We start from the raw sequence: 9684 nt of genomic DNA on the forward strand, positions 1-9684 counted from the left end.
TGGCCAGTACCTTGATGCACTACCTAAAACTATCTACATACGTTTTGGTTAGCCACGCTGCCCAAGCACCACATATAGCGAACTAGAGGGCGGAATTTACACAGAACCCTCTTAGTCTATATACTCTATCAAAAATCTAGTGGGTTCCAAATTTAAACGCCTTCCCACTTAGCCAAGATAGGTTGAGATCTAGCGGACCGAATTTACACAGACGTCGCTTAGTCTCCCGGTCCCTCCGACCTAGCGAACGTAATATACACCCTAGAACGCTAGTCTAGACAAGACACCGGTGTCCGGCTAGGGCTATTTACACCAGAACCCTCTTGACTCCAAACCAAAATTAAACGGGCTTACTAAAGGGCGTTTAATTGAGCGGTGCGCCTTCGCTCCTTCCCTCCACTGGAGGGGGCAGATTCCATACACAAATAACCCCTTATGGGCCTACCGCACAATCGGTATCCAATACCCCTAGTGGGTCCACCGTCTAAAACAGTACTCATCTTACCTCCTCGTTCCTGAACCTGGGTTCACACTCATCGACGGGGGCACCCCAGCACTTACTACGTAGAGGCCGATGATCTCCTGGACAACAGACCAGTGGCGCCGAGACGAAAGGAGGTCCACGCAGAAGTTCAGGGGTGCAGCCGTAGAGAACGTGGGCAAAGATAGACCGTCTCACGTCTCTGCTTCTCAGCTACCGTTGAACGATGAGCTTCCCGGCCCAATGCACCAAATGATACCGGAGAAACTGACGGAAGCCAAGCACAGAGAAGTGGACACAGGTTTCTTCAGGAAGGAAGAGATTCTTTATTCGATTCACCGACCGGGGCTCAGAGGGACTTATGTCACCAAAATACAACAAGATCTGAGCCCAGAACTGACTGTGTAAATGCATAATATAGACATATAGCTCCTCCTATAGTTAACTCTACCCACATATACTCTTTACACAATATACTTTTTACACTTTACATAACTTCCCTTACCTGTTAGACCACATGGCTCACCCAGAACAATGGAGGAGGGGAAGTGTTTTCAGTTTCTGCATTCCTGCATTTGCTCAATACAGTGTTGATTGTATCTTAGCTACGTGTAACTGACTAACTGATACAACATTTACACATATGCCACATGGCAATCTTGTCCTAGTAAATTTATTTTTACTGAGATTCCACCACAGTAGTACATTTGTTGGCAAGGGCTCAGGCCCTGTTTGCCAGCAAAAGATGTGTCTGCCATTTTGTAGGGATATAGTAATCGCTGTGCAGTATCTGGTAAGTTCTAATCAGGGCCGTCTATAATCTGATTAGGACCCTTGGCAATGCATTTTCTTGGGCCCCCTGGGACCACCGCCTCACCCCCCAATTACGCCCAACACACTGACAGGCGTACTGGCAAATACACACACAGACAGACAGACATTAAAACATTCACAGATACATACTGACACACACAGTCACTGACACACAAATATATACTGGCAGACATACTGACACACACACAGACATACACACACACACAAACACATACGCTGACAGATATACTTACACACACAGACACATACACTGACAGACACATTGACACACACCCACAGGCATACTGACATACACACTGACACACACACACACACAGGCATACTGACATACACACAGACAGACGTACTGGCAGATACACACAGACAGACATTAAAACATTCACAGATACATACTGACACACACATACACTGAAACACAAATATATCCTGGCAGTCATACTGACACACACACACAGACATACATACACACACAGATGCATACACTGACAGACATACTGACACACACACAGGCCTACTGACACACACATACACACTCACTGACACACACACAGACACACTGACATACACACACACATACACACTGACATACACAGACACACACACTGACATACACAGACACACACACACACACACTGACATACACAGACACACTGACATATACACACACAGACATACTGACACACACAGACATACATACATACACACAGACACACACACTGACACACACACACAGACATACTGACAGACACACACACAGACATACATACACACAGACACACACACTGACACACACACACACAGACATACTGACAGACACACACACAGACATACTGACAGACACACACACAGACATACATACACACAGAAACACACACACACACACACAGACATACTGACAGACACACACACACTGACATACACAGACACACTGACAGACACACACACAGACATACATACACACACAGACACAGACATACTGGCAGACACACACACACACACAGACCTACTGACATACATTTAGCCACCCTCCAGGTTCTTACCTTTTCCTGGAGGGTGGTTTCCCTGGTCCAGTGGCAGGCTGAGGCAGATGGGAGTTCTACTCTGGAACTCCCCTCCTCCCTGCCTTCCTCCTCCCGCGCGGCTGTTATCTCCGGTGGGAGGAAGTGACCTCAAGTGACCTCACTTCCTCCCAGCCGGCTGCAGAACTGGAAGGGGCCCGGTCGCGCTGTTTAAGCGCCACAGCGCCCGACTGGGCCCCTGCTGACACATGCTCCCCGGGTGGCCCTTAGTGCATGGGCCACCCGGGGGGCCTCCTCAGTGTGCGGGAGCCGCACCGCCCGGTCCATAGGGGCTGCGCAAATCGCGGGGCCCACAGAGCAGCTGCTCTGGGCCCCCCAGGAGCAACTGGGCCCAGGGCAGCTGCCCCGTTTGCCCCGCGTTAAAGACGGCCCTGGTTCTAATCGAACAGTAAGTGCAGTATCAATGTCCCAAAACAGGTTCAGTGGGGATCGGGATAACCCCCACCAGTCCAGAGGGTGGAGGGGTAGGTGCGCTGTGGAGCCCTTTGTGGAAACTGTGACCAGGAGATCAGCCACCTATTTTCTCTCTCAACCCCAGTAGGTCTCAGCTTACTTTCTCGGGTTCCTGGTGGAGTTCTCGTGGAGGTCTCAATGCATCACCTGGGATTTCCGAGCATAAGCGGTGCAATATGGTAGATAGGTCAGTGTTTTTATTGGGTTTAGCACCCACAATTCGACCCTTGCAGCAGGAGCACGCTTTACAGATGTCTGTCCTGCTTGATGGCCTAGCTCCGCCCTCCTTAATTGAGTTATCACATTCATTTTTAATTGTATTTATATTCACAATGCTCTTACAGCAGATTATTTAAATACACCTTAGCTTATTTAGCACTAACACTATTTACTTTGTCTCCCATATTGAAATTAGTGTAGGACTCACCAATATTTGGGTACTGTGACGTAGTGGTGGGCTTAACACAATATGGCCATATGGTCTAACTGAATTCCCATGTTAGTTTGTTGAGATAGGTGATTTTAAGTAGCCTTGTAAAATTTAAAAATGTATTTTTTCATGTGTGATGTAAATTAATTTTGTTTAATCCAGAGTTATATCTGAAGTGGTTCTTTTTAATGTTTTAATCTGATTTATAAGGAACATCCAGGTATTTTGTATCATTAGTCATGAGTGTGAGCAATGAATCCGAGGATGATAATACCACCATAATACTCTGAAAAATTAGAGATGGGGTGATATAAGGAAATTCACCACGTTTTTGATTTAACCCCTTAAGGACACATGACACGTCATGATTCCCTTTTATTCCAGAAGTTTGGTCCTTAAGGGGTTAAACAACATCAAAGTAAATAGTGTGTTTTATCCTGCTAATCAGTATTTTATATCAAGCTCAATCTGTTGGGATATAAAAACAACACAGGAAAATTAGCTATTTTCCAAGAAGCAAACTCACAACAATATATCTAAAATACAATTTAGTTTGATAACATTGTAATAAATTGTTTAATTTTAATACATTTAAGGTAGAACATTCTAAAATAATATTTTAATAGCTGTATTACAGTTTATTTTCCTTATTGGTATTTTTGCAGACAGTGAAAACTGCAGGAAATGCCCGAACCATGAATGGCCCAATGAGGAGAAGGTTCAGTGTGTTCCCAAACAAGTGGAATTTCTGTCGTACAGTAATGATGTGCTATCTCTTGTTTTTTCATCAGTCTCAAGTATCTTTTTACTTCTGACTGCTTTAATATTGGGAATTTTTATTTTCTATCAGAATACACCCATTGTTAAAGCCAATAATAAGACCCTCAGCTTCATCCTTCTGTTCTCCATCATGTTGAGCTTTTTCTGTGTGTTTCTGTTCATTGGTCGTCCTTTGGATATAACCTGCATGCTGCGTCAAACCTCTTTTGGAGTCATCTTCTCCGTAGGTGTATCTTCTGTACTGGCCAAGACTATCATGGTTTGTGCTGCATTCAGAGCTACCAAACCAGACAGTGTGTGGAAAACAGGGATTGGAGTCAAACTTTCAAACATAATAGTCTTATTTTGCTCATCTGTCCAAGTTGTAATAAGTATTATTTGGTTGGCTATTTGCCCCCCATTTCAGGAGCTGGACACACAATCTTATAAGGGAAGGATTATCATCCAGTGTAACGAAGGATCAGTTATTGCATTCTATTTGGAGTTAGGTTATATGGGGATCCTTGCCGCTATAAGTTTTGTTATGGCTTTCATGGTGAGGACATTACCGGACATGTTTAATGAGGCCAAGTATATCACCTTCAGCATGCTGGTGTTCTGCAGTGTTTGGATAGCAATGATCCCGGCCTATCTGAGCACCAAAGGGAAGGACATGGTGGCTGTAGAGATTTTTGCCATATTGGCTTCCAGCGCTGGAATTTTAGGGTGTATATTTCTACCAAAATGTTACATTATTTTATGCAGATCTGAAATTAACACAAAATCATATTTGTTTGAAAATAAAAAAGTGACAATATAATTTATTTAGCCATGTATACTTCTGCATTAGACATTTTAGTTTATTTTTCTCTCATGCATTATAATATAGGAAACCCAAAAATAAACATTTAGTATTTAAATATAATTTGTTGTTTTTTTAGATATATTAATAATAGTATTATTACTTTGCTGAATCCAGATATGTGTTTTTTGTTTGCAGTTAAAGCCAACGGTATTATGACATTTACAGCTAAAATGTCTAAAAAATTTTTTTTTTTAATCTTAATAAATTATGTTTCAAATATGAATAGTTCATGAAAAAATTAAAGCCCAGTTTCTCTGATATATAATAAGTGTGGGGGCACTTAATATGAAATAGGTGAATTACGGGTGAACAGACATGTAGCGCAAATTCCAGTTTTTGTTTACATTTTGTTTTGATCAGAACGTGTACATTTGGCTCAGTCCTTAAGGGGTACATTTTAGGGATGCAAAGGTTGGGCTGTTTTAGGCGACTCATATAAATAACAATTCATGCAGTACAAGTTACTGAGAACAAGAACAATGCATCTTATTTACACAGACTGATTTCAAAACACTGAGATTGTGGATTTGGGGTTTTCATGAGCTGTAAGCCAAAATCATCGCACTTATGACAAATCACGGCTTGAACTATCTTGCTTTGCATGTAATGCGTCTATCTCATATATTAGTTTCCCCTTTTACGTTGCATTACTGAAATAAATGAACTTTTGCACAATATTCTCATTTTTCGAGTAACACCTGTATATTGGTGTAGGCAAGTGTGGACATGATAGATTTATTTAACACAAGGATGGTTTACTACTACAGTTTGACACTTCGGCAGACTAACACTCCTATGTATTCTTTAGAATGTCTATCAATAAGAAATGTCTGTACAGCAAGTAGCAATATGATGACGAGACAGTTGTGTTAAAAAAAAAAAAAGCCTCAAGTTTAGATTCCAAACTTTTTTGGACTGTTATGAGGGGGCATGAGGAATATTTTGGGTACCGATGCTCTAGCATAGGAGTGCCCAAAAAGGTAGATCACCAGATCTACTAAAGCTAAAGTTTTAAAACATCTGGGCATATACCTTTCGGGCACCCCCCGCTTTAGCAGATCCTGCTAATTAAACTAATAAACTCCAATGGTGAAACGGAAAATTTTATTAATTGTTAAAAAATAATAATTATTCCAAATATCTAAATTAATGCCATATATGGTATTAACTGGTATATCTTAATAATTTAGATATTGCTCCCAGAGTACAAATGAAATAGAATGAATCCAAAATGGAGTCTACTCACCATGTGGGCTATTCCAAAATGGAGTCTACTCACCATGTGGGCTATTCCAAAATGGAGTTAGTCACATGGGGCATGCATCACAATGGGAGTCAAATAACACTCTCCTGAAAGGATTACCCAAATATAAAAGAAAAAACAAACAAACAAAAAAGTACACTCGAAGAGATATGATAACAATTAATATCCAAACTGACAGACACCTTGATAGTTGTGTAAAAGATATATAATGTTTAATATACATGCATAAAGAAACTATATATATATATACACATATATAAAACAGTTGTCAAATATTATATACTTTAACTAACAATGCAATACTACAACAATCTTAACTGCAATAATCTCACAATGCTAAATACACATCAACCATTGTATAATAAAAATGATTTTGCCCTACCAAAATGTTAGCCAGAAAATATGATTTCCGTTTAATCAAACCACCAAATAATAATTGATTAAACTAAAAATTAAACTAAACTAAAATGAGACTAAAATAAAATAAAACTAAACTAACTAAAATAAAACTAAACTTAAAAATAAAAACAGCGATACAAATACTTATCAGTTGCCAGACAAAGAAAGTCTCCAAAAAGGTGCTCACTACTCCTCCTAGTGGTACAATTCTAAAATGGCACTCAACATAATAAACTGTATTAAGTGATTTCTAATGAATAAGACCATAATAAACCCATGTCCATTACAAATGGAAACACAAATTTCTCAGTGTTCTATGGAGTCACTGAGTTGCTATCAGAATGTATTTTTCTATACAAATGGGTTGTTGTGAGCAGGCCCGGACTGGCCATCGGGCACACCGGGCAAATGCCCGGTGGGCCGCGGTGGCCGTGGGCCGAGGCCGGCAGGGGAAGGTCCCAGGATCTCCCCTGCCGGTCTTTGCAGGGCCGGCACTATCCTAGAGCCAGCCCCGCTGTATTCCATGGAGGGTCGGTGGGGAGATCAAAGATCTCCCTCACCGGCCCACATGCTGTCAAAGGCGGCCGCCGGCGGGGAGAGAGGGAGGGAGCCAGCCTGCCAGCAGAGGAACCCGGCGGAGCCCGCAGGCTAGAGTTCACTTACCACTGGACCACCAGGGAAGGTGCACCGGTCCCCCCCCTCCCACTCACCAGCGTGCCGGTCCCCCCCTCCCAGGCTAAAAGGTAAGAAGGGAGGGGGGGACATAATGCTTACTCAGACACCTGCTGGCAGTGCCAATAAACAGTGGATTTACATCTGGTGACAATGCCCGATAATAAAAACATACTGAACATGGATATCTGGATTCATACACTTCATCACAGGGGCAAACCTCCCTTTACAGCCAGAAATAAATATTCTCCTTGCCATCCCATCTATGACCTCTTTCAAAATTTCACAGTGCAAACACCTACTAACATCCGCAAACAAACTCACCCAATTTTTGTTGAAAAAAACTAATCCCCAACTATTAGAAACTGGATCCCAACAGAAAACCTATACCAAAATAGAAGTCCACTCAGTACAGCAAGCCACCTACCGATCTAAACCACACAAGAGCCTCACCACCTGGGTCAGCCACACACTTTTTTTTTTTTTTTAATGTATTTACCCCCCAAACACACTCAATCCCTTCTAACATGTATACAGAGCACTCACACACATCACACTCAGCACTCACACACATCACCCACAGCACTCTCACACTCAGCACTCTCACACCCATCATTCCGAGCACTCTCACACACATCACACTCAGCACTCACACACATCACCCACAGCACTCACACACTCAGCACTCTCACACCCATCATTCCCAGCACTCTCACACATCACACTCACACACATCACACTCAGCACTCTCACACACACAGCACTCTCTCACACACACATCACACACAGCACCCTCACACACAGCACCCACACACACATCACACAGCACCCTAACACAAATCAATCACACACAGCACCATCACACCTCACACACACATACTGCACCCCTCACATACACACAGAACCCCCCGACACACTGCACCACACACATACACAATACTTCCAAACATATTTATATATAAATACACCACAATACACCACACCACAATCAGCTCACTCTGCACACACACAATACCACAAGCAGGCTCCAAACACATGCACAATACTCTTTCCTGGAATTTTTGTCTCCTGGTATCCATTTATAGAGACACCAGAGACAAGTTGCAAGGAAACACAGTGCAAGCATGTTATTAAATTTGCTTGCGCTGTGCAGAACAAATACAGGGCTTTTTTCTCATGCTAGAGCTCTTCAGCAGAGCTCTGAGCATGGTCTGCCCTGGAAGAGCATTGAACCAACATGCTCACTTTGAGAGGGGGCGTGTTTGTCATTAGTGATGACAAAACACACCCTCTCTGCCCCGCCCCCTTCTTAGTGGGCCGCTGTGGTAAAAAAATGCCCGGGCCGAATTTTTTTCTCAGTCCGGCCCAGGTTGTGAGTTTAAATATTTACCTTTAGTTACCCTGTAATGTCATATAGCAACATACATTCATTAACACATATCAAACATGTGAAATAATACTCTACATAGTTACAATGCAACAAACCATTCATGGTATAGAGTAAAAATACACAGACCTGTAGTGACTGCGTGCAGGATAGTAAGGAGGTACACTTCCCGCATGGCGAGACCGATGATAAATACAAACACAGCAATCAGTAGCAATGTGCACAGGCAAAAAATTTGGTTTGGTTCGACATTCTGAAATTCAGCACTTCGGCAATTCGGGACTTAGGGTAAGTGTATGGTTAGGGTGTAGGGTTAGGAGTAGGGTTAGGGGTAAAGTTAGAAGTAGGAGTAGGGTTAGGGTGGGGATAGGAGAAGGGTTAGGGTTGGGTTAATAGTAGGGTTAGGAGTAGGGTTGGGGTTGAGTTAGGAGTAGGGTTAGGGTTACTCCTAACCCTACTCCTCATCCAACCCTAACCCTAACCCAATCCTAACTCTAACCCTACTCCTAGCCCAACCCTAACCCTACCCCTAACCCTACTCTAACACTACTACTAACACTACCCTAACCCTACTCCTAACCTAACCCTAACCTAACCCTCACCCTAACCTACCCTAACCCTACTCCCACTTCTGATGATGTCAGAGGTCAGAGGAAGTTCCCAGGCAGAGGCAGCAGCTTCAGACTTGAAGTACGATTTTACTATCTTTAGGGAGGCAAAGGGGCCAAGGGGGCTAGATAGTGGTTTTAACACTTTAGGGTCAGGAATACATGTTTGTGTTCCTGACCCTATAGTGCTCCTTTAAACTGAGGTGGTAATAGAGTTATTAAACAACAAAGTTATGTTCAAGCTATTTCAGTTCTCCATTTAATGTATACGCAATTCATATCACAAATTGGTGATACAGTCACAGAGAATAAACACATTCCATGCGCTCTCCATGAATAGCTCAATACCACGCCATGTATTACTCAAATAACTCCTTAATACACAGAATGGGGGCACAGTATGCCATGGGGAAAACATGCACAATCACCCTTTATAGATTAACCAAACAAGGC

General features: G+C 42.5%; 1 protein-coding gene across 1 annotated transcript in view; it reads left to right on the forward strand.

Annotated features, from left to right (window-relative positions):
• The window catches only part of LOC134615255 (vomeronasal type-2 receptor 26-like), a 117186-nt gene extending 112330 nt beyond the window's left edge, over window positions 1-4856 (forward strand). The window contains exon 8 of the mRNA XM_063459742.1: window positions 3943-4856. Within this exon, the coding sequence (XP_063315812.1) occupies window positions 3943-4856 (914 nt within the window). The remainder of the gene's footprint in view (window positions 1-3942) is intronic.
• Window positions 4857-9684: the final 4828 nt, after the last annotated feature.

This window comes from Pelobates fuscus, chromosome 6 (genome assembly GCF_036172605.1).
Source record: "Pelobates fuscus isolate aPelFus1 chromosome 6, aPelFus1.pri, whole genome shotgun sequence".
In the NCBI taxonomy this organism is placed as follows: domain Eukaryota; kingdom Metazoa; phylum Chordata; class Amphibia; order Anura; family Pelobatidae; genus Pelobates; species Pelobates fuscus.